The sequence below is a fragment of the Salvelinus fontinalis genome, chromosome 3, assembly GCF_029448725.1.
Source record: "Salvelinus fontinalis isolate EN_2023a chromosome 3, ASM2944872v1, whole genome shotgun sequence".
Taxonomy (NCBI): Eukaryota; Metazoa; Chordata; class Actinopteri; order Salmoniformes; family Salmonidae; genus Salvelinus; species Salvelinus fontinalis.
In genome coordinates this window covers 48,209,392-48,235,157 of record NC_074667.1, presented here as the reverse complement: position 1 = coordinate 48,235,157, position 25,766 = coordinate 48,209,392, and the positions used below count along the sequence as shown (strand labels likewise).

Sequence of the window (25,766 nt, the reverse complement as noted above, 5' to 3'; positions counted from 1 at the left end):
ACTGTAGTGGAGCAGGTTGAGAGCTTCAAGATTATTGGTGTCCACATCACCAACAAACTATCATGGTCCAAACACACCAAGAGAGTATTGAAGCAGGCACGACAATGCCTATTCCCCCTCAGCAGACTGAAAATATTTGGTATGGGTCCTCAGATCCTCAAAAGGTTCTAAAGCTGCACAATCGAGAGCATCCTGACCGGTTGCATCACCGCCTGGTATGGCAACCGCTCAGCCTCCTTTCGCAAGGCGCTACAGATGGTAGTGCCAAGCTTCCTGCGATCCAGAACCTCTATACAACGCGGTGTCAGAGGAAGGCCAACAAAAATTGTCAAATAGTCCAGCCACCCTAGTCATAGACTGTTCTCTCTGCTACTGCACGGCAAGCTGTACCGGAGCGCCAAGTCTAGGTCCAAAAGGCTCCTTAACTTCTTCTACCCCCAAGCAATAAGACTGCTGAACAGTTAATCAAATGGCCACCCAAACTATTTGCATTGACCTCCTGTTTTTTTACACTGCTGCTACTCACTATGTATTATCTATGCAGAGTCACTTTACCCCTGCCTACATGTACATATTACCTCAATTACCTCGACTAACCTGTACCCCCGCACATTGACTCGGTACCGGTACCCCCTGTATATGGTTGTTATTTTATTGTGTTAGTTTCTTTTTACTTCAATTTATTTAGTTAATATTTTCTTTATTCTTATTTTTATTAATTATGCATTGTTGTTTAAGGGCTTGTAAGTAAGCATTTCATGGTAATGTTGTAATTAGCGCATGTGACAAATAAAATGGATTTTATTTGATTAGATTTATGGTTGGTGGTGCTACAGTAGTGTTCTGCTTGTCTTCAGCTGAGAGCTTTGGAGGGCCCATTGAACCTGGCCTGTACGAGAGTTTAGGGCACACGTGCTAACGCGTTAATGATCCAGAACTCATATAGCCCTCTGTGGGCCATTTCATTCTCTCTGTGCTGCTCATAAAGGTCACTATGCCTGTGTTTCTTTGTGTGCGTGCGTGTTTGTGTGTGTGTGTGTGCGTGCGTGCGTGTCTGTCTCTGCGGTTGAGCTGGGGCCTGAGGGGGAACAGGGGGTAAGAGTGGGCCGGTCTCTGCAGCCACATAACTGTGATGTGTGAAATGGCGAGGAAAGTAACTCAGGAAATTAGCTCCATAATCGCATTAGTGTGAATGTGTGCAGCAGACAAACTGATGAACAGAACAGGAGGAATGAGATTCCTCCAGGAGGAATGCAGGATTATTTTACCCCAATTAGGTTTATCTGTTCTCTGTTGCAGGCCTTGCTGTAAATGAAAACATCAGCTGTTTTGCTGCTCTTTTTTATCACTGAGTTAAGTGAGAGTTTGTTTACAGTTGACCGACTCTCAGTGTAGCCAACTCTACAGTATGTCCATGTAAACGCTCAGCCAACTCTACAGTATGTCCATGTAAACGCTCAGCCAACTCTACAGTATGTCCATGTAAACGCTCAGCCAACTCTACAGTATGTCCATGTAAACACTCAACCAACTCTACAGTATGTCCATGTAAACGCTCAGCCAACTCTACAGTATGTCCATGTAAACACTTAGCCAACTCTACAGTATGTCCATATAAACACTCAGCCAACTCTACAGTATGTCCATGTAAACGCTCAGCCAACTCTACATTATGTCCATGTAAACACTTAGCCAACTCTACAGTATGTCCATGTAAACACTCAGCCAACTCTACAGTATGTCCATGTAAACGCTCAGCCAACTCTACAGTATGTCCATGTAAACGCTCAGCCAACTCTACATTATGTCCATGTAAACGCTCAGCCAACTCTACAGTATGTCCATATAAACGCTTAGCCAACTCTACAGTATGTCCATGTAAACGCTCAGCCAACTCTACAGTATGTCCATATAAACGCTTAGCCAACTCTACAGTGTCAGTGTAAACACTTAGCCAACTCTACATTATGTTCATGTAAACACTCAGCCAACTCTACAGTATGTCCATGTTAACACTTAGCCAACTCTACAGTATGTCCATGTAAACGCTCAGCCAACTCTACAGTATGTCCATATAAACGCTTAGCCAACTCTACAGTATGTCAGTGTAAACACTTAGCCAACTCTACAGTATGTCCATGTAAACACTCAGCTAACGTTATAGTATGTCCATGCAGAGTATCCAACTCTACAGTATGTCCATGTAAACACTTAGCCAACTCTATAGTATGTCCATATAAACGCTTAGCCAACTCTTCAGTATGCCAATGTAAACACTTAGCCAACTCTATAGTATGTCCATATAAACGCTTAGCCAACTCTTCAGTATGCCAGTGTAAACACTTAGCCAACTCTACAGTATGTCCATGTAAACACTTAGCCAACTCTACAGTATGTCCATGTAAACACTCAGCTAACTTTATAGTATGTCCATGCAGTCTCCAACTCTACAGTATGTCCATGTAAACGCTTAGCCAACTCTACAGTATCTCCATGTAAACACTCAGCCAACTTTATAGTATGTCCATGCAGAGTATCCGACTCTACAGTATGTCCGTGTAAACACTCAGCCAACTCTACGGTATGTCCATATAAACACTTAGTCAACTTTATAGTATGTCCATGCAGAGTATCTAACTCTACAGTATGTCCATGCAGAGTATCCAACTCTACAGTATGTCCACGTAAACGCTCAGCCAACTCTACAGTATGTCCATGTTAACACTTAGCCAACTCTACATTATGTCCACGTAAACGCTCAGCCAACTCTACAGTATGTCCATATAAACGCTTAGCCAACTCTACAGTATGCCCATGTCAACGCTTAGCCAACTCTACAGTATGTCCATGTAAACGCTCAGCCAACTCTACAGTATGTCCATGTAAACACTCAGCCAACTCTACAGTATGTCCATATAAACGCTTAGCCAACTCTACAGTATGTCAGTGTAAACACATAGCCAACTCTACAGTATGTCCATATAAACGCTTAGCCAACTCTACAGTATGTCAGTGTAAACACTTAGCCAACTCTACAGTATGTCCATGTAAACACTCAGCTAACTTTATAGTATGTCCATGCAGAGTATCCAACTCTACAGTATCTCAGTGTAAACACTTAGCCAACTCTACATTATGTCCATGTAAACGCTCAGCCAACTCCACATTATGTCCATGTAAACACTCAGCGAACTCTACAGTATGTCCATGTAAACGCTCAGCCAACTCTACAGTATGTCCATGTAAACACTCAGCCAACTCTACAGTATGTCCATGTAAACACTTAGCCAACTCTACATTATGTCCATGTAAATGCTCAGCCAACTCTACAGTATGTCCATGTAAACACTCAGCCAACTCTACAGTATGTCCATGTAAACACTCAGCCAACTCTACAGTATGTCCATGTAAACACTCAGCCAACTCTACAGTATGTCCATATAAACGCTTAGCCAACTCTACAGTATGCCCATGTCAACGCTTAGCCAACTCTACAGTATGTCCATGTAAACGCTCAGCCAACTCTACAGTATGTCCATGTAAACACTCAGCCAACTCTACAGTATGGCCATGTAAACGCTCAGCCAACTCTACAGTGTGTCCATATAAACGCTTAGCCAACTCTACAGTATGTCCATGTAAACGCTCAGCCAACTCTACAGTATGTCCATATAAACGCTTAGCCAACTCTACAGTATGTCAGTGTAAACACTTAGCCAACTCTACATTATGTTCATGTAAACACTCAGCCAACTCTACAGTATGTCCATGTTAAGACTTAGCCAACTCTACAGTATGTCCATGTAAACGCTCAGCCAGCTCTACAGTATGTCCATATAAACGCTTAGCCAACTCTACAGTATGTCCATATAAACACTCAGCCAACTCTACAGTATGTCCATGTAAACGCTCAGCCAACTCTACAGTATGTCCATGTAAACGCTCAGCCAACTCTACAGTATGTCCATATAAACGCTTAGCCAACTCTACAGTATGTCCATATAAACACTCAGCCAACTCTACAGTATGTCCATATAAACGCTTAGCCAACTCTACAGTATGTCAGTGTAAACACTTAGCCAACTCTACAGTATGTCCATATAAACACTTAGCCAACTCTACAGCATGTCAGTGTAAACACTTAGCCAACTCTACAGTATGTCCATGTAAACACTCAGCTAACGTTATAGTATTTCCATGCAGAGTATCCAACTCTACAGTATGTCCATGTAAACACTTAGCCAACTCTATAGTATGTCCATATAAACGCTTAGCCAACTCTTCAGTATGCCAGTGTAAACACTTAGCCAACTCTATGGTATGTCCATATAAACACTTAGCCAACTCTACAGTATGTCCATGTAAACACTTAGCCAACTCTACAGTATGTCCATGTAAACACTCAGCTAACTTTATAGTATGTCCATGCAGTCTCCAACTCTACAGTTTGTCCATGTAAACACTTAGCCAACTCTACAGTATCTCCATGTAAACACTCAGCCAACTTTATAGTATGTCCATGCAGAGTATCTAACTCTACAGTATGTCCATGCAGAGTATCCAACTCTACCGTATGTCCATGTAAACACTTAGCCAACTCTACAGTATGTGCATGTACACACTCAGCCAACTCTACAGTATCTCCATGTAAACACTCAGCCAACTTTATAGTATGTCCATGCAGAGTATCCAACTCTACAGAATGTCAATGCAGAGTATCCAACTCTACAGTATGTCCATGTAAACACTCAGCCAACTCTACAGTATGTCCACGTAAACACTCAGCCAACTCTACAGTATGTCCATGTAAACACTCTTGTTTGATTTCCTCAACAAAAGGAAAAATGACTTTACAGTAGCTGAGCTCATCAAAGACACTTGTGGTTTCTCACCCTGTCTCATACTGTACTTTCAGACTCCTATGCCATCCTTTTTATTCATGTCAGTGTCACCCATTCTCTCTTTATGTGCAGCTGTTTCAAACATCAGAGGGGAGTATCTGCTCAATGGAGAGTTTGTGGTTAGCATGTTTAAAAGGGAAATCAAACTGGGCAACACCATCATCGAGTACAGCGGATCTGACCACATCATTGAGAGAATCAATTGCACTGACCGCATCGAAGAAGAGATCATTGTCCAGGTAACAACTCCTTACATAACTGTTGAGAAGGTGACACAGTAAAATGGTTATGATGCAAATGGAACAGTGGAACTGTACGTATTGTTCTGTTCCTCTGCCCCCCTCTCACTCCGCAGGTGCTTTCTGTAGGTAACTTGTACAACCCAGACGTCAGGTACTCCTATAACATCCCTATTGAGGATAAACCCCAGCAGTTCATCTGGGACGCCTACGGGCCCTGGCTGGAGTGCAGCAGGCCCTGCCAAGGTGAGGGCTGGGGGAGGGATGTGAAGGGAAGGAGGAGAGGGGGTGTAGGGGTTAGCGGGGTAAAGAGAAGATAGTGGAGGAGTGTGGGAAAGGAGGTGTGGGGGAGATGTAAGGTCGGGGGAGATAGGAGTTGAGACTGTATGTGGTTGTATCTGACCACCATGAAGTCGCCAACACGAAAAAAGCTCCTGCAACCAAGGGTTTTTTAGAAAGTTGAAAAGTAGACATTTCTTTTTAAATTGTGTAGAATAGTGGACCCTACGGTCTTGTCAGGGTGTGTGAAGCATCAGGAGTCAGATGGAATTCAGGTGCAAAATTGTGGTATTTATTAACAGGTGCAGAAGGTGAGCTGGATCTATGACAAGATGTTGACGGACTCTGACTTATACAGATAAACGAAATGGCCAATATACTGAAGCTTCAATTAGCTTCTAAGACAGAGCACCTTTAAACTAGGCAGAGCTCCTATGACTTTGACAAAGCATCAATGATTGCACACAGTTGAGTTTAGTAGGCCTAGACTAGAGCATTGGATAACATGTCACTCCAGCCTATGCTCTCCTGAAAATGGGCACATGAAGCCCAACCCGTAACACTGAGATAATACAAAATGTACCTAAACAAGTATTTCATAAATTATTATTAGCCTAATAATTCCCTTTACAATCAATACTTCTCAATAGTTGTCTTATCTATGACCAATCCATAATATATTTAAACATTTCAGGACAAATACTTTATTACATTAACGTTAAACTAATATACTGTAGATAGGCTATTATTAGGAAAACACCCCTCGACATAAAAGATTTGGAGAATCATAATTGTGTTTCCTTGATTCCTCGGGTGCTCTCTCCCAGCCGCCTCCTCAAAACTAATTGAATGAGGAGTTCAGAGGTCCCAGAGGAATCAAGGAAATGCTATTGAGATTCTCCCATTGTAATTACTTGGCACGTGAGTGGCCGGTGCGCTCTCTCCAAATCAGTAAGCAACCTGCAGTGGTGAGTGCAGCTCAGGGATACAAATGGAACTTAACTTCTTAAATATACAATGTTAAAACATTTCTACTCGCGTGTACGGTAGCAAAGCTAGCGGTAATTTACCAAGGTTACCGGAATCTTCAGTAAGATTCTTTGGTAATTTCTGCTTGAATAACTTTAATATATATATATATATAGAACATATGGTTTAAGAGAAAATAGCCTAATTAATGAAAATAGCATCTGATCAATAATGTCATTATTTTCAATTAACAGCAACTCTTCAACTATTTACTTTTTTCACAACTACCACCAGTTTGACGACAAAACAATTACAAATTGACATAATATTTTTTTATATATATAAAGAACGTTTCATGCTGAACTAAGTTGATGGTTTATATTTAGGATAATGATTACAGCTTTGTCCTATTAAATCATCCTATTAAATGATGTCATATATTTTATATTAAGCATCTCCAATCCAAAGTTAGATCTAGAACCGTCTATTTCGCAACAAAGCCTCCTTCACTCATGCTGCCAAACATACCCTCGTAAAACTGACTATCCTACTGATCTTAGACTTCGGCGATGTCATTTACAAAATAGCCTCCAACACTCTACTCAGCAAATTGGATGCAGTCTATCACAGTGTCATCTGATTTGTCACCAAAGCCCCTTATACCACCCACCACTGCGACCTGTATGCTCTTGTTGGCTCGTCCTCGCTACATATTCGTTGCCAAACCCACTGGCTCCAGGTCATCTATAAGTCTTTGCTAGGTATAGCTCCGCCTTATCTCAGATCGCTGGTCACCATACCAACACTCACCTGTAGCACGCGACCCAGCAGGTATATTTCACTGGTCATCCCCAAAGCCAACACCTCCTTTGGCCGCCCTTTCCTTCCAGTTCTCTGCTGCCAATGACTGGAATGAATTGCAAAAATCACTGAAGTTGGAGACTTATATCAGCTGTCAGAGCAGCTTACTGATCAATGCAGCTGTACACAGCCCATCTGTAAATAGCCCATCCAACCAACTACCTACCTCATCCCCATATTTGTTTTTGCTTTTCTGCTCTTTTGCACACCAGTATTTTTACTTGCACATCCTCATCTGCACATATATCACTCCAGTGTAAATTGCTAAATTGTAATTAATTCGCCACTATTGGCCTTAATTGCCTTACTTCCTTACTTCATTTGCACACACTGTTTACAGATTTTTCTATTGTGTTATTGATTGCACGTTTGTTTATACAATGTCTAACTCATTGTTGTTGTTTTTGTCGCACTGCTTTGCTTTATCTTGGCAAGGTCGCAGTTGTAAATGAGAACTTGTTCTCAACTGGCCTACCTGGTTAAATAATTGTGAAATATTATTATTTATTTTTTATGTGATAAGGCCACACAGAGGGCCAGAGATTTTTTACAGACACTTCTGATAATCTGAAGTACCCAAATAGGCCACTAGATGTATTGTGATCGATTACATAAAATCCTTGAAAGATACCAAAATTCTGGTAGTTTACTGGTAAACTTAGAAAGTTTCAGTAATATACACTCCCTTTGCAACCCTATTAGCTTGTGACCTTCTCTATAACAACGGTGTGACATTTTTATCGATAGGAATTTGCTTGAAAACGTTAGCAACACTAACAACCATTAGCAAACATTTACAATCTGAGTTTGTCGCTAAAATAGCCAAGTACATTAACTCCTCCACAGAGTTGAGCGCAGACTTGCCCATTCATAGACGGTAACTACTCTAATTATCACAGGTAGTCGCCTATGTCTTCCATCTGTTTTCTGTAAACAAGCGCTGTAACATGGAAATATGGCCGTGTGGGAACACTAAGCTTATAAACGTGTGTAGTAGTTTAACCTTTTTTTGTATTATTATTTCTTGCTGATATGAATTATATGTTCCTTATGTTTTCAAAACCGTACCACAAGCAATGCGTTTTAACTCTCCCTTCCAAAAAAGTCCTGCAGGATATATATCAATTTTCCTGTAGGACAACCTGCTGGATCCCTTCCTCGTCCTTCAGAGAATTTAACTAGTAGACAACTGGGACTAATGGAGTTGCAAATGAGACAAAGAATCAGAAACAGATGAATTAGTAAATGTATTGTTTTCTCATGCACTGACCAACTCTGTGGTGTGGTGGCCTTCTGCTAAACTGTTAGATATACAAGGCAAATAATTATAGTGTGTGTGTTTTCTGTGCTCCCTGTAGTCTAAGCTGTAAGGGAAAAGAAGAGAACTCACATGGTGGAGGTGGGGAAACTATCCAAGCAAGCTACAAGTAAAACAGAGAGAAAGTGATGTTAAAATTATTAATTTCTATTTAAATCAAACTGTTTGTTTATTCAATTGTGACCTTATTATTTCAGTGAAAATAATGTGATATTTCATAGATAAACAATGTTTTAAACCCCTTTTTACTATTTAAATGCAATCACGTCCTTATTTGTGACAGGTCATGATCGGTCATGTGATTTGGTTACCGTCTTCAAATGCTTGCCAAGGAGCCATTAGCCTAGTCATTAAAAAATCGAATCTATCACCATCCGTTTCAAAACACTTAAAAGTTATAGCCTATCTTGTGACAACAGTACTAATGAGACATAGCAAGAGGGATATCAAACCTAATTTTTCACTTTCCATGGAAACAAAAGTTTAAAATGTTTTTTTGTCAAAGCTAGCTAGCTAGCAGCCAGTGGTAGAGGACATGTTAGCTAAGCTAGCTAACTTATTTATACAAAATGTTATACAAACACAACACATTAAAAACTAACTATGCCACCCCCTAGCATGTTCATATAAACATTTGTTATAGTTAGTATGTTTCTCTGACCCCTTACCTGTCAATTCTTTTAAAAATATTAGCAGTACTTGAATTAGCTAAACTGCCTGGCAGCCATTTCCTCAACTCCCATCTGTCAACTGTTGCTATGGTGACCAATATGTCACATAACTGTTAATCTTCTTGTTGTAAATTGTAAAGGAGAGTTAAAAACACATATTTTTGGAATAGAAAACTAGCTGGCTATATACATCTGCACCACGTCCACATACATTTTATCTCCTCCTTCAGCAGTTCTCCATATCCTGCAGGAATATCAAAATCCTGCAGGTTTTGGTCCTGCAGGGTACCTGCAGGAATGTACTACATGAGTCCTGTAGGACACCTGCACAATTACTTCACAAAGGGTCAAATTCCTGCAGGATTCCTGTATAACTTTTTTGTAAGGATTAAGAGAAAGCGTCAGGGCTCTTAACAAACCCCCCCCCCCCCCCCCCCAGCAAGACGATACAATTGTCAATAGGCGCTAAAGGTAGTTAGCGTCTATGAATTGGCTAGGAGTTGCCAGTGCTAAAAAGGACAAACATTTTACATGTAAATATGCAATGGAGTGAAATGTCGACGTCACAGGCGCTCTTCAGTGGCAAAGCCACAAATAGCTAAAGAGAATAAGGGCTGAAGATGCAGTTTCTTTCTTTACTAACACATTTCTATTTATCCATGTAGATTTACTGGCAGTTCTACTGATTTACTGCTCTTAATGTTTGGTTATAAAAAATTGAGAACAGAAGGTATAGGTGGAGGATCCAGCTTTAAGAGCAAGGTTTCTGTAAACGCTTTTTGAAATAAGAACGATTTTACAATGATTTAACCATGGACGTCAAACCTGTCTCTTCGAGGAACACACTCCTGCTGGTTTTCATTCTTGCCTTTTGACAAGTGTCTGATTTAGACTTCAAAGAGTCCAAGGGTGCATGGACTTTTTAGCCAATCGATTCAATCCCAGGGAGGAACCAAAAGCAGCAGGACCATGACCAAGGAACTAAACCTTCTCTTACACCCCATCAGGAGAGCGTAAGAGGAAGATCCTGTGTAGTAGAGAGTCGGACCGTGTGGTGGTCTCAGACCAGAGGTGCCATGGGGCTGCCAGACCAGCCATGGTCACAGAACCCTGCAACGCAGACTGTGAAATCAGGTACTGCCTAAACCACTCTCCATCTATCCATATCACAGATTCTTCATCACTATCAGTCTTTATATATGCGATCTGTATGTTTCCTGTCATCGTCTCTCACCTATGACCTTTCCTGTCTGTGCAGGTGGCATGTAGCGCGGAAGAGTGAGTGTACAGTCCCATGTGGAGTGGGATATCGTACACTGGAGATCTACTGCGCCAAACTCAGCCGCACCGATGGAAAGACCCAGAAGGTGGACGAGCGTTATTGCAGCAGTCAACGTAAACCTGAGGACAAGGAGAGTTGCCATGGTGACTGTAACCCGGCCGGTTGGGAGTACTCCTCTTGGTCAGAGGTGAGACCACCTGTTTTTGGGTGGGCTAAGAAAAAGAGAAGGCAAAACAGAAGGACAAAGGTTTAATACGTGTGCGTATGTTTCAGTGCTCCAAAAGCTGTGGCGGAGGGTCCCGGCGTCGTGCAGCCGTGTGTGGGAAGTCCTCTGAGGCAGAAAGTGATGAGAGTAAGTGCAGCCAGAGAGACAAGCTGACCACCGCCCAGAACTGCAATGAGTTCCTGTGTCCCGCGTGGAAGACCGGAGACTGGTCTGAGGTCAGTTCCATGGAGAATGTTTGGACTACGCTTTGGAAATGTTGATTATCACTTGAAATGAATTGAGGAATTTAGGAATTTAGAACCCAAATGGCCTTTTTATGCTACGTCTAGTTTGTTGTTAAAGATGTAAAAATTACAGAGTGTCCTTGTTATATCTTGTCATGTACAGTGCAGTATGTGGTGCAATAACTAGTGGTACTGCATAGTTTTCACATTCTGTCCAAGCAGCTAAAAAGGCTATGTGTCACATTCCGCAAATGTTTTATATTATAAACCGGGTAGTTTGAGTCCTGGATGCTGATTGGCTGAAAGCTGTGGTACAGTATATCAGACAATATACCATGGGTATGATGCAAAATGACTTGTTTACTGTTCTAATTACATTGGTAACCAGTTTATATTAGCAATAAGGCACCTCTTGTAGTATAAGGCTAATATACCATGGCTAAAGGCTGTACCCAGGCACTCAGCTTTGCGTCGTGCTTAATAACAGCATTTAGCCGTGGTATATTGGCCATATACTACACACCTTGGGCCTTATTGCTCAAATATCCCAAAAAAACACATACTGTACACACATAGCTAACCTACTGTACATGTCAAAGCTACTGTTAACTGCACACACACACTGTTGTCCTCATTTTCTGAGTGTACTTTCCAAAGGCTTTATGCTATGTGTGCCCATGTTTCTCATTGTGCCTGTTGACTGTTGTTGCAGTGCCCAGTGACGTGTGGGAAAGGGTACAAGCACCGGCAGACATGGTGCCAGTTTGCGGAGGACCGACGGGACGACCGCTTCTGTGACTCTGCGTCCAAGCCTGAGTCGGTCCAGACGTGTCAGCAGCAGGACTGTGCCTCGTGGCAGGTCGGACCTTGGGGCCAGGTGAGGCACACCTGTTGACAAACCGTATAGTGACATGTGTATGAGAGTGTTGACATAGCTTTGTGCCAGGTAATATTATGATGTTTGACAGGTGGGACACACTGTGTTCCAGGTAACATCTGTGGCTTACCCTCTGTTCCCCAAAGACTGTAGTGTTGTATCTTACAACAGCTAATGATTATGTATTTGTATTTATTATGGATCCCCCTTGGCAGCAGCTACTCTTCCTGGGGTCCAAAACATTAAGGCACTTACATCACACATACAACAAAATATAAAACAGTACATTACTTAACATTATTGCACCATTACATATCTACAATACAAATGGTATAATACCACCATACAGCAATATTACAATGTACGTGTGTGTAGAGTGCGTGTGCTCGTGTGTGTGTGCATATGAGTGTGTCTGTACCTGTGTGTGTGTGTCTCTTCACAGTCCCCGCTGTTCCATAAGGTGTATTTTTATCTGTTTTTTAAATCAGATTCTACTGCTTGCATCAGTTACTTGATGTGGAATAGAATTCCATGTAGTCATGGCTCTATGTAGTACTGTGCACCTCCCATAGTCTGTTCTGGACTTGGGGATTGTGAAGAGATCTCTGGTGACATGTCTTGTAAACATATTGTGTTATTCCAAATGTGTCCAAATGTTTAAAATATTAGAATATGACCAAATGGTGCAGCTATTTATACTACTGTATCTATCATAATAAGCCCAGTTTGCTATAGAGTTTTAGCTATGTGGAATGCTGTACTATGCTTTCTCCAGATGTAGAGCATTGACAGAAGAAAAATAATCTAAGACACTGATTTAGTCTATCCCCCATTCACATACCAAAATAAGCACACCTAATCTGTACACAATCGTTATGCTTGCTAAAGCATAATCAGTGTAGATCTCAGAGGATGAAAAACAGCTGCTTTGTAGCAATCCTTAGGCTCTAGTCTAGAAAGGTATTGCAACATTTTGCAAATCAAAACTATGCTCTTATAAATCAGCTTGTGTGTGCAAACTGCCTGTAAGCCTAAATGTGTGATGGAGATTAGGTGTTCCTATACCATGGAATTGGCCAAAACAGATTTTTTTTAAATAAAACTTCAGTTCCTCACAATAAAATGACAGCTCCTCACAATAAAATTACAGCTCTTAATAAAGATTGTTTAAAGTTGCTACCACACAAGTTTGACCTCGTTTCATTGGAGTCAGTGAGGTAGAAAAGAGTGTGGTATATCTACCCACTGACTTGGATACAGTGGGAAAAAGCAATGGAAAGTAGATGAATTACTCATGCATTATGGTCATGAAGGCTGTCATCTGCTGGCACTAGTCTGACCAGGCTCAAAGGGAGTGCACTTTTTCCCCTTCACTTAGGCATTTTTGGGAAGATTTGCTATGTTGGCTTTTTGTTGTCCGTCTCTGACTTTCTCTCTGTCCCTTTTTTTTATCTTTCTCTCTCTCTTCCTTTATATCACTATTTTCTCTTGTTCTCTCTTTGGTGAACACAGTGCACTACCTCGTGTGGACCAGGCTACCAGATGCGAGCAGTGAAGTGCGTTGTGAGGTCATATGGGTCTGTCATGGACGACACTGAATGTAACGCGGCCACACGGCCCACTGACACTCAGGTAAGGACACAGTCCACTAAGACCCATCTCAACATCTCTATACGTTCCCCATCTCCTCTGCACAGATCTGGAGAATTAACATGGGATAAGTGAAAGCAGTTTTGTGGATGCTTTGGCTACAGCCCTTGTATACTACTCAGTTTTCAAGTGACATTTGTGAGGATATAACCTGTAGTGCGGCCTACATGCAATTTTCTCAGTATTAGACCACCCAGGGCTTGATTTGTCAGACTCAGTAGAACACACAAACACCCTTATCTGTTCCTGACACACTACTTAAATGCTTAGTTGTGAGCTGACCATGTGACTTTCCCCTTCCCCTGCATTTGTAGAATGGTGTTACATTTTATAGTGAGGAAAGGGGGTTTTCCTGTGCAGGCTGCGACACAGGTACAGTCAATGACACACTGTGACCCAGTCCATTATCACCTGGACTCAATAAAGCCTTGTTGTCTAAAGAGGGGTCAGTGGGGGGCTGTGCCCGGCCGCTTTTACCCCCAGTCGGAGACACATAGCTGCGATTGTCTCCCTCCAGCCGTCCGCCTCCTTACCAAGCATGAAGGAGCAGGAGAAAAGGACCTTTCCACGGCAGGGGGCGCACGAAAGCTCCTGTCAGGGAGCAGAGGGGTTCTGGGGGTGGGTGATGGAGGGGGAGGGGGAACTGGCTCTAACCCCAGAAACCCAGCCATGGGGCAGGGCTGGTGATGGTGCAAAACATTCCTGGATTATTCTTGGAAACTGTCCTCGCCTTGGTTATTATGTAAGTCACACCTACAGTCTGCCAGGGGTATCGTTTGTCAAGAGTCTTGTACTGTAGTGTAATAGTGTAGTTTCCCACCTTAATGTCGATATGTTAACAGTCTTGTACTGTAGTTTATACCATGGCATTGTTGAATACTCGTTTCTGATTGACTTGAAGGGCGTTCTAGAGCGTGCAGAATTTCCAGATAACACACGGTATATTTATTTGCACGGTAGAATTCAATGGCTATAGTTAATTCTTACTGTGTTTGAGCTGCTTTTAAAAGTAAAAGTCATATATATATTTTTTTAGCATTGTTGAATTCGATGTTCATAATAACAAGCTAGGATGAATAGTTTGGTTAGCTCAACTAGCAAGTCTGTTTGTTTGGTTACCAAGGCAACTACAGTCTCTATCTAGTAACTTGCTAGCTACTTCAGTCAATGTTGAACTCATAAAAGGGATAATCAACTCGTGGCTCTATGCATTCTATGGAAAATAATGAACAACATGGAATGTGTGTAGGCTGGTTCTCTCCACCTTATGTGAACCTATCTGAAAAACCCCTTCAGTAAAACAATTCCTGCTGTGTTGAAAATGACCAACACATAAACAGTGAACACAAACTCACATTCATACAATTGCTGACTAATCGTCATACATTTCATGAACCTCTACTTTTATGGACTTCTCACCATGCATCAGTTTAGTTTATTAGGGCTTGTTTCTTTCTCTCTCCACGCTAATAGTTGGAAGGCAGAATGGTCTGTTTTCCTGGGGCATGGGGTGGGCAGGTCAGGGTGGGGTGTGGAGTGGTGGGCTGGGCTGGGCTGAGCCATAAACGCAGATTGAGACTCCGGTCCCAGGGAGGCCCCCCTGGTCCCGGCCTTAATTCCCGACTCAGCCGTCAGGCCCAGTGACCCTGAATCAGTCACTTCACCTCCCTGTGATTCCAGCCAGTCATCCGTGAAGTCGGCTCCGAGACCGCCCACCCTAAACTACTGCATGGCTGGAAAAGGGGGAAAGAGAAAAGAATGGAGCTTATCTCTACCTGAGTTGACCAACGAGATGGAGTAAACCAAACAATACACAACGACGACTTAACACTTGCCTCCTACACACCTACGCACAGACATGTACACAACGTACATCAACACACACCCACAGTGTTATAGACAGGCCTTGGCTGCCTTTAGAACCAGAGTACCTTCTCATAATTCACCTCCTTCGTTCTTTCTCTTCTTCTTCTCCCACCACCTTCACAACCATTTACTGCATGTTTTACGGTGTATTTTACTGCGTGAGTGTGAGGCTGTGGAGGTTGTGTTCCCCCTGCCTTTCTGCCTGCCTGCCTGCCTGCCTGGCTAGCTGCCAGGGTCCTGTTTGTTTCCACTCAGAGGACTCAGTGTGGAATGTGGAGCCCTCTATGGCCCTGCTAAACCTGAGTTACGCCCCTCTGCTCACCCCAGAATTAGGGGTTCAAAGGTCATGAGAGGGCACCGGGGAGTAGAGCAGGGCAGAAAGTGGGGAAGGAGCCCAGTGTTGGCATTGGAGACTGGGATAACACTCCACTGTGACACGTTATGACAGGCGTCAGGTTATTCAGAAGGTTGGCCTCATGTGGAGGAGCTTAACGTTGTGTGTTTCTGGGATCTGTCAGAGTAACACTGTTACTTTTAGTCTGGTGAGTACCCTTCTGTCAGAGCTGTCTAGGTTGTGTCCAGTAAGTAGATGAAAGTGTAGTACTGTGTGGTGTGTTTCTGTCAGTGTGATTGGTTTGATGGATGTGTCCGTTTGTCCCTGTAGGACTGTGAACCGGCCCAGTGTCCTGTCAGCCACCCAGTTCCCCCTGGGACCAAAGTCCCCTCACACCTTTCACACAAAACGCAGTGGAGGTTCGGCTCTTGGACACAGGTTGGTTTTATTGGTTGCACTACCACTCGCTGTAGCAATTAAATACTGTGTGTGTGTGTGTTGCACTGTACTGTACTGATTTCTTCCTACTTCACCACAGTGTAGCTCCACCTGCGGCAAAGGGACCCGGATGCGCTATGTTAGTTGCCGTGACATCCAGGGTGGGGTTGCAGAGGATTCTGCCTGCTCACACCTGGTCAAGCCCCCAGCCAGCGACGGGTGCATTGTAGTGCACTGCGGACAGTGGAAGGTCCTAGAATGGACATCAGTAAGTAACTACTGTCTTTCAATCAACCACCATGTTAAGTGCATATACTGTGTACACTTAAAATATATTGAATGTATAGAATATCCACTTAATATTTGACATTACTAGAGGGTCTTCTGGCTACGGATATGGTGTTTTTCTCCATTGCTATAGTCTTTAACCTTTGTGAAGAGTTCTTCTAGAGGGAAATCTGTCTACCATTATACGCTCTCTCTGCACTGTTCATTAACTTGTATTTCTAGCCAGCTCAGTGGCCTATAATATCTGAAGTATATTTAGCTGTGGTTTGTGCTTTTTAGACCACAATTCATAATGACTTTGTGTGATTGGGTGTTTCTCTGGTCCAAGGGGAGGAGGTGATAAAACAGGCTCAGGGGTGTTTGGAAGGTTGGCTGAGGGGTGGAGGGAGGCGTGAGGGGTTAGGGAGGTGTGAGAAGTGGAGGGAGGTGTGAGGGGTGGAGAGAGGCGTGAGGGGTGGAGGGAGGCGTGAGGGATTGAGGGAGGCGTGAGGGATTGAGGGAGGCGTGAGGGGTGGAGGAAAGCGTGAGGGTTGGAGGGAGGCATGAGGGGTGGAGGGAGGCGTGAGGGGTGGAGGGAGGCGTGGGTGGTGGAGGGAGACTTGAGGGATGGAGGGAGGCGTGAGAGGTGGAGGGAGGTGTGAGGGGTGGAGGGAGGTGTGAGGGGTGGAGGGAGGCGTGAGGGGTGGAGGGAGGCGTGAGGAGTGGAGGGAGACGTGAGGGATGGAGGGGGGTGGAGGGAGGCGTGAGGGATGGAGGTGTGAGGAGTGGAGGGAGGCGTGAGCGGTGGAGGGAGGTGTGAGGGATGGAGGCGTGAGGGGTGGAGGGAGGCGTGAGGGATGGAGGCGTGAGGGGTGGAGGGAGGCGTGAGAGATGGAGACGTGAGGGGTGGAGGGAGGCGTGAGGGATGGAGGTGTGAGGGGTGGAGGGAGGCGTGAGCGGTGGAGGGAGGTGTGAGGGGTGGAGGGAGGCGTGAGGGATGGAGGCGTGAGGGGTGGAGGGAGGCGTGAGAGATGGAGACGTGAGGGGTGGAGGGAGGCGTTAGGGATGGAGGTGTGAGGGATAAAGGGAGGCGTTAGGGATGGAAGGAGGCGTTAGGAATGGAGGGAGGCGTGAGGTAGGCATGAAGGATGGACTGAGGCGAGAGGGAGGCGTGAAGGATGGAATGAGGTGTGAGGGATGGAGGTAGGCATGTGGCTGGAGGGAGGCGTGAGGGATGGAAGGAGGCGTTAGGGATAGAAGGAGGCGTGAGGGATGGAGGCGTGAGGGGTGGAGGGAGGCGTTAGGGATGGAAGGAGGCGTGAGGGAAGCATGAAGGATGGACTGAGGCGAGAGGGAGACGTGAAGGATGGAATGAGGCGAGAGGGAGGCGTGAAGGATGGAATGAGGCGTGAGGGAGGCGTGAAGGATGGAATGAGGCGTGAGGGAGGCATGAAGGATGGATTGAGGCGTGAGGGATGGAGGTAGGCATGGGGCTGGAGGGAGGCGTGAGGGATGGAGGGAAGTGTGAGGGATAGAGGGAGGGGCTAGGATCCTTGTGGTTTACTGTTTTTTCTCATCAGACAGAGATCACTAGTCCCACCATGCTGCAGCTATGGCCACCATGCACACAGACAGACAGACAGACAGACAGACAGACAGACAGACAGACAGACAGACAGACAGACAGACAGACAGACAGACACACAGATAGACAGATAGATAGATAGATAGATAGATAGATAGATAGATAGATAGATAGATAGATAGAGGCTGTTCCTGACTGCTTATTTATGCCAGAGCGACTCAGTGACCTCCAGGCAGACAGGAAGCAGCTCAGCCCAAGGCCACAGCAAACAGAAGCACAGAAAAAGAGACAGATCTGACTCTGAAAGTTCCCTTTAGACACTCCTGATATGGAATGGAACCGGAAATTAACCCTGATGGAGAGGGTGATAACTACAGAATGGCATGGCGGATGGATGGGCCAGTTAGTTCATGAAGTTTAATGACTGTGTTCTACCGTTATGAGACCCAACTATTAAAGCAGCCTCAGTGTTGTAGTTTTAGCTTGTACATAGGCATATACAGGGCCTGTTAAAAGTTCCACTGTTCTGACAAACGGGTCCCTTAAAGTACTTTAACTATGCTTTCTGTTTGTGTCAGCCGTGTTTAAAGCGACAAGACACTGACCTAAGCTGCTACGGCATTGTTTGTTTGTGTTTGTATGTTGTTTGTCTTACTGTGTGTGCCTGTGTGCGTGTGTGTGTACGCAGTGCTCTGTATCCTGCGGGCAGGGGAAGACCACTCGCCAGGTGGTGTGTTTGAACCTCAGTGACCAGATAGTGGATGTGGTGGAGTGTGACCCTGACGACCGTCCAGCCACAGAGCAGGAGTGTGCCATGTCCCAGTGCCCTGCTCTCCGCTCCAGTGATTCTCGACCCTTCCCCTCGCCCAGCGGGGGCGTCCGCAACAACCTGCCCACGGCTGCCGATGGGCGCAGCGGAGGACGAACCCAGGCCCACCAATGGAGGACAGGACCCTGGGGAGCGGTGAATTTCTTATTAACCATTTACAACCATCTTGCAGTCCTAGGGTCCTTAACATTGAATTAATGCATACAACCTATATCAGGGGTCGGCAACAGGTGGCCCAATGGACTAAAAAAGTCTCTTACTGATTTTTTGGGAGTGGATAGATTTTAGTTTTTGGTCAAAAAAGACTGTACATTCACCAGGAATTTACTTAAAAATGTGTTTAATTTAGGAAATCTGTTCCTAAGTATTCTAACAAATGAAAAAAATGACATGTGATTGTGTCTCAATGTTATCAAGGTATGAAATTATTGTTATTTTCAAATTTAATCCTTTTTGGGCTGAGTTGTAGTCAATTTGCAGTGTATAAACTATTATAATTATGTTCCGGGCCCCTGACCATCTGCTCCAACAAAAATTGTCCCGCGGCTGAATCTAGTTGCCTACCCCTGACTAAGGTCAATCGAGTTGTGCTGATGGCTTTGGCGGTTAATAGCCTATTGTACAGCTGTTATTAAAAACTGGGTTATTATAGTTGCACAACAATCTGTCCCCAAATAGCTGGTGTTATTTAATGGATCATGGGAAATAGCAAGAGTTATTTTCTCCTTGAGGATATGTGTTTTAATATAGCAGTGCATTATCCATCCAGTTTCCCAAAGCACATAGTCTCTGCGGTCAATCGGACCCTTGCCAGATTGATATATGTGTGTTTTTGTATACGTGTCTGTCAATGGGGACCTTTTTTTACATACTGTAGGTTGGTGTGTTTGTATTTATTAATGGTGAGTGAGTCTTTATATGTGCGCTTGTTTCATTGTAGCTGATGTCTGTATGTGCAAAGGTCTACAATATGTGACACTGTGACTCTGGGTAAATGTATTATTGCAGGATCCCCTTGTCTCAGTGAGTTATGTGTGCATAGATGAGCACCATACATTTGCATGGATGTGTTTGAACATGTCTTTGTTATTGAGTCCATACATGCTCATGAATGTATGCGTATTAGTGTTTGAATGTCTACTGGCCTGTCTCTGAGTTAGTGCATACATACCTGTACGTGTGAGAGTCTGTGAACCATTTGTCTCACTCTGTGTTTTCCCTGTGACGTCAGTGCTCAAGCACGTGTGCGGGTGGCTTCCAGAGGCGTGTGGTGGTGTGCCAAGATGAGAATGGTTATGCTGCCAACAACTGTGAAGATCGCTCCAAACCCATCGAGCAGCGCTCCTGTGAGTCCGGACCCTGTCCACAGTGGGTCTATGGGAACTGGGGAGAGGTGAGAGAACCCAAGCCGTCCTACAGCACTCATACACTGAGGGGGTTTAGTCACACTTTGAATGCATCATCTCATTGTTATGAAGCTTGGCGTTATCATAGCGGTTATTATTCTACAATTCCATTCTTCTGAAATTGCTTTGCTGGGCTGTATGTCATCATGTACCTCCTGGGTTGTGCTGGAGGTGAGGGGTTAAAGGTCAGAGGTCGTAGATAACTGTATTGTGACAATGTGAATCAACTGTCCTGACTCTGTTTACACACTATTCTTTCATCTGCTCTGTCCTGCAGTGTACCACGCCGTGTGGTGGAGGAATAAAGACACGGCTGGTGGTGTGTCAGAGGCCCAACGGAGAACGCTTTAATGATCTGAGCTGTGAGATTCTAGAAAAACCGCCCGACCGTGAGCAGTGCAATACTCATGCGTGCCCGTCTAGCCCCCATTGGAGCACAGACCCATGGAGCTCGGTGCGCTCGTAAATATACATGTTTTCTTCCGCCATCTTTTTTAAAAGTCCTCTCATTTCAATACACACAATGACAAACAAACAATCACACTTGAGAGAGCAGGTTGTTTCTGTCGCGCTTACATGCTGGAAACTCCACTTTCCATTTCACTGTTACCCTTCCCTTGGCACCTGAGACTTGTCATCCTTCTAGAGACAGTTGTGAATTGATTTCTGTTCCACATAAGAGACAGGACACACACACAATACACACAACACACCAAAAAGTACAACATATGAAAAGCTTAATTGACAGTTGTGACCATAAGAACACTTTCTCTGTTATAAGTCTTAGTGTTAAAAATTCAGGATCAGTTTGTATCAAAATCAAAGCTAGTTTGTAAAATATTGTTTTAAAAGATAATTTATTACTTAAGAGTTTTTCTTCTTCGTTTCCTATGTATATAGAATTGACATCCAAAGTTTCTGTGATTGCTCTTTGTAATCGCACACTTAGTCATTCGTTGTTCATATGCAAATATTGATCAATGTTTCTGTATATCAGGAGTTTTAGATGCATTTTTTGGGGGGGTAACACCCAAAGAATGGACATATACTCGAGTGTTGTTGCTATTCATACTCTTTTTTTTTACGTGTTGCAAAGAAAATGTGGTTTTATGTACTCTAGAGATGGATACATCATTCTAATGCTAAAGCTTTATTTACCATCATAACTGTAAAAATGTAATTTGTCTTAAAGTGTGTAATATGCAGTTCAAACAATAGCGCCACCCCCCCAACTCTGTTTCGGTAAACATCTAAGGGGTGGGGCTGGATAAATGTAACCACTCTTAAATGCATACACATAGCTATGGATGCAAGGACTGACCATCCATTACATGAAAATTATAGTTTTAACCATGTTTTGAGGCTATACAGTGTTTTGTTTACAATTACATTGTTTACGAACAAAGAAGTAAATAAAGGTTATATTTTGGGTTCTGATGGTGTTAGACAGTTAAACTAAGTTCCTTAGTTAAAATAAGTTATATTCTTCAAGAATCAATGGCTATATAGAATGACAAAAGTTTTTTTTTTTAATGGATGTAGCAATCGCAGATTGCCCCTTTAAGGCACATGCAGTTTTTATAGAGAATTTACTAATCATCGTATGTTTACACCTTATTTTACAGTCCACTATTTACCTGGTATTTATTCAGAAATGTCATTGTAAATGGTAATTACATGATAATGACCTAATAATTACTTTTTAGTAATGTAAGTGTTGGGTAGTTATCAATTATGCAAAATTCTTTAAAAGAAACAATAGTGTTTCTCAGTCAACACCAGCTGAAATAGGACTGTAGAATAAAGTGATAACTGTATTATTTGATAAATTATGTGATTCTTCTGGGTAATAGTCATTTTACCACAGCTTGAGGTCTTGACCCAAATTCCTTACTTTTTACTAGCACAGACATAAGAACCCGGCCCAACCAGTAGGTCCAAGGCCCACCGCTCAAAAAGTGCTTGATATGAGTGTATTTATGTAATGTTAGATATGTCTATATATTCGCTTTTGTAAATATTTTATTTTGGTGCGATCACCAGTGCTCAATACCCATGTGAAAATATGCTATGCTCAACCATACCTCACTTGGAACAAACACAACTCAACTAGCCATTAACTTGTACTTACAATGGTGCTTTTGCAAAACAAGGGAGAAATGAGATATAAACATCAAAGAATCACTATGTATTTTATTTCAAACTTAAGGTCATAAACTGTTTATTGTGACATAGAGATATGTACGTATGTAAACTGGTGTTTTGAGAAGTTGTTTATATTCTTTTATTTTGTAATGTTTTTTTACGAAGAGTTGATTATTGATTATGTCCCCCGAAAATATTGTAATGTTAGGTGAAAATGTGTTGTAGTTTTTAAAAAGGTAAAGATAATTTTTTAAGTGTGTTCTTTTTATTCACCACCAAACCTCTGTCTGTTGGAGCTGAAAGAGAATGCCCCATGTCCTAGCTTTGTGAACACACAGTTAGTGCCTGCGACCACAGGGAGAGTTTATAGTGTTCTATATACCTGGAGCGCATCCTCTGAGCCAGTCGTATGTTTCTACCTCATTCTCTTCTAACATCACTCCCCACCCACCTATTATCTCCTGCCGGAGGGCTGCATCCTCATTCACTTTCATCATGATCTAGGGTCTGTGTTTTGTTCTACCTCAATGGCTAAGAGTGAAATTGGGGTAGTGAAAGCTGATCTTGGATCTGTGGTAAAGGTGCAACCTCTGCCTGGAGCCCACCCAGTCATTTCTAAGGCTAATTGTAACCTCCTGGTCATTAATGTCTGTGCATACATTGCAGACATCACACCTTATTTTAAGGGAATGTTAACACAGCTCTCAAGCAGGCAGTGAGTGCATTTCTCACTACACCTTGTTCACTAAAGAAAACGTTAATTTCCAGCTCTCTCTAATATGAGTAATGAAAAGGAAGCACAAGGATTGGGTTGATTATGATGAATCCAAAAAGAGTGTGAGTAACTTTTTACACTACCTGGAACAACCACATGCGCACATAAGTCTCATGTCACTGTGAAATTGTCGATAATTTGATTTGTAGAATAAATTGCAAAACACAGTTATACAGTATATGCATGATGATGCATTTACAATGTGTTTGATACCAACAGCAGACTCTAGAAATAAAGCACTCTATGCCTCTCCTTCCATATGGCAGTATCAGTTCAGGTTTCAAATACATTTGTGTATATTTATATAATGATCTGTATTTATTTCTACTTCATTATAATGTCATGTCAATATTTAATTTTATATGAACTTGCTGAATTTATGTTAGCTCACAGAAAGGTAACGATTAAAATTAACTAGAGGTGCTCTTAAAAAGTGTATTTAATTTATTTTATTTACTGTAAAAGATCATGTTCATGAACTATCACGAACGATTGCTTATGCTCAAATGAAGTTCCAAAACATAAATTTATATATGGATTTTCTTTCAAGTCTATCCTCTACTTTATGTAGCATACAGCTAGGTAGTTTTATTCCATGACTGGCTAAAGTGAAAAATGAAGCTCATATGAGAGAAGATACATTTTAAGATAGATTTTAATGTAGTCAACTGGGTGGGGATTCCTATGGGTTGGGAGTGATCAGCCAATGATCAGAACATTATCTTCTTCAAATTGGTTAGCCTAGTTTGTAAATGGCTTTAAGCTATATGACTGCCATCTAGTAGCCACAATACATTCATGACACACAAGCTTTGGTTCAAGAATCCAGCACTGCAGGTGGTGGTAAATTACCAATATTAGCTTTACACGTTTTTCAAACATCAAAAGCAGAAGAAGATGGACTACTTTAAATGGAGATGCAGATGCCATAATGGCACAGATACAATGTTGCGAACTCTATACATCTGAATGGAGAAGAGAGGCAAAACATCTGCGCTCTTGAGCTCATCTTAGTTACAGGAGGTCTAGTGTCTAGGGAAAAAACTGATAAACGTACACTCCGGGACACTGGTTTCTAAAAAATAGTTTCATTAAATGAGATAATTGCCGTGAGGAAACACTAATAGTGAAGCAAACACATTCACTTACACTACCACAGGCAAGCTTGTAGTCCTGTTAAAAATCTAATCAACAAGTCTGTGCTTTAATTAAGATGATTTCCTTCAGACTTTACACTAATTACACTAGGAAAGTGGAAGTGGTCATTATAATTAACCAAATTACCTACTATGGATTAAATAGGAAATTATCTCTACAGAGAGCATTGCTCGAGCTCACTAACTAATGTTTGGAAAGGGGCGTTTTCAGTGAATGAAAATGTACAAATCACTGAACAATATCTTGTCTTATGAGGTCAGGGCCCCAGTGACCTATTTGAGCAATCAAGATTTTTCTGTCGGCCAAAGTTCAAAGCCTTTTGTACCAAGGGAAATCTTTATTCTCTGTGACACTGACAAGATGGATCGCCCACTTACTGCGCTTATTCACTCCTCATGCCTGACATGTTTTTTTCTTGTGCCTGGCGTCACGTGCTCTTCAACTACGTTGCCCCCTCATCCGCCCCTCGCCAGTCCCCCCTCGCCCAATGCGGGTTGATGACATTGTTCTGATGGTGGGGGGCTGGTGACAGTGACTCAAATGATAGCCCGTCAGAAAGACAAGGGTCACGTTTGATCTGGGATGGGCCCCTTCGGTGTACAGCTAATCAGCATGGATGGACTTCTGGGAAAGGGCTGTGATCCAAGGGAAAAAAGCCAGAAAAGCCCTGTTGTCTGTGGGGGCCAGGAAGGCCCAGTCGCCTTTGATTCCGGGACGGAATGCATGCTTTGGAATGTGGTTTATTTTAGGCACAACTTGCTGTCTGTCCGGGGCATTGTTATATTTGACACTGTAAATAAAAGCATCTGATTTGAATGGTACAATCGAATTGCGTCTGACTGCATGATAGTTGAAAATAGTGTGATAGTTGAAAATTGTGTTGTAGATTAAAGGTAGTTTTGTGATGATTACACTTTACATTGATTTTAATATATCAATTTCACTCAGAGTATGCTAAAGTATAAGCACATTTATACCTGGTTGCCATAATACACCCTTTGTCCTGATCTTGTCCAGATTCTGATTGTGCCCACATTGTGTCTGGAAATCTTACAAGTGTAGACGGATCTGGACAGTGAAAGCATTTAAATCATTATCCTGTTCTCTAAAATCATTGACACGTGGCACTACTGACTTAAGGCTTCAATATGTGTCTTAAAATAAATTAATATCTGTCAAATAATCTGCCAAATAAGTTGCATAGGGAGAGACCAGAAACTCTGGTCATAATGCAGAAACAGTGTACAGATAAGACACATTTTAATACCATGCAAACATGCATTTCTGAAGATGTGGGCACAATCAGAAAGTGGACAAGATCAAGACATACTTGGTAGTGACAGGTATAAACAAGGCTATAGTGTCTAGTTTATGTAATGGTTGTTGGGCAAATTTCTGTATGAATCATAATAACTAACTGCATGTAATAAAGGTGTCTAGTTGACACCCACATCACTTGTGGATAT

General features: G+C 42.7%; 1 protein-coding gene across 1 annotated transcript in view; it reads left to right on the top strand.

The window, feature by feature from the left end:
* LOC129851027 (A disintegrin and metalloproteinase with thrombospondin motifs 9-like) overlaps positions 1-25,111 on the top strand; it is a 44,167-nt gene extending 19,056 nt beyond the window's left edge. The window contains exons 17-28 of the mRNA XM_055917191.1: positions 4,974-5,140; positions 5,257-5,386; positions 10,246-10,372; positions 10,497-10,707; positions 10,794-10,961; positions 11,683-11,847; positions 13,360-13,479; positions 16,028-16,135; positions 16,236-16,403; positions 18,676-18,951; positions 20,048-20,209; positions 20,500-25,111. Coding sequence (XP_055773166.1) covers positions 4,974-5,140; positions 5,257-5,386; positions 10,246-10,372; positions 10,497-10,707; positions 10,794-10,961; positions 11,683-11,847; positions 13,360-13,479; positions 16,028-16,135; positions 16,236-16,403; positions 18,676-18,951; positions 20,048-20,209; positions 20,500-20,688 — 1,991 coding nt within the window. The 3' untranslated portion in view covers positions 20,689-25,111. The remainder of the gene's footprint in view (positions 1-4,973; positions 5,141-5,256; positions 5,387-10,245; positions 10,373-10,496; positions 10,708-10,793; positions 10,962-11,682; positions 11,848-13,359; positions 13,480-16,027; positions 16,136-16,235; positions 16,404-18,675; positions 18,952-20,047; positions 20,210-20,499) is intronic.
* The last annotated feature ends 655 nt before the right edge of the window (positions 25,112-25,766 follow it).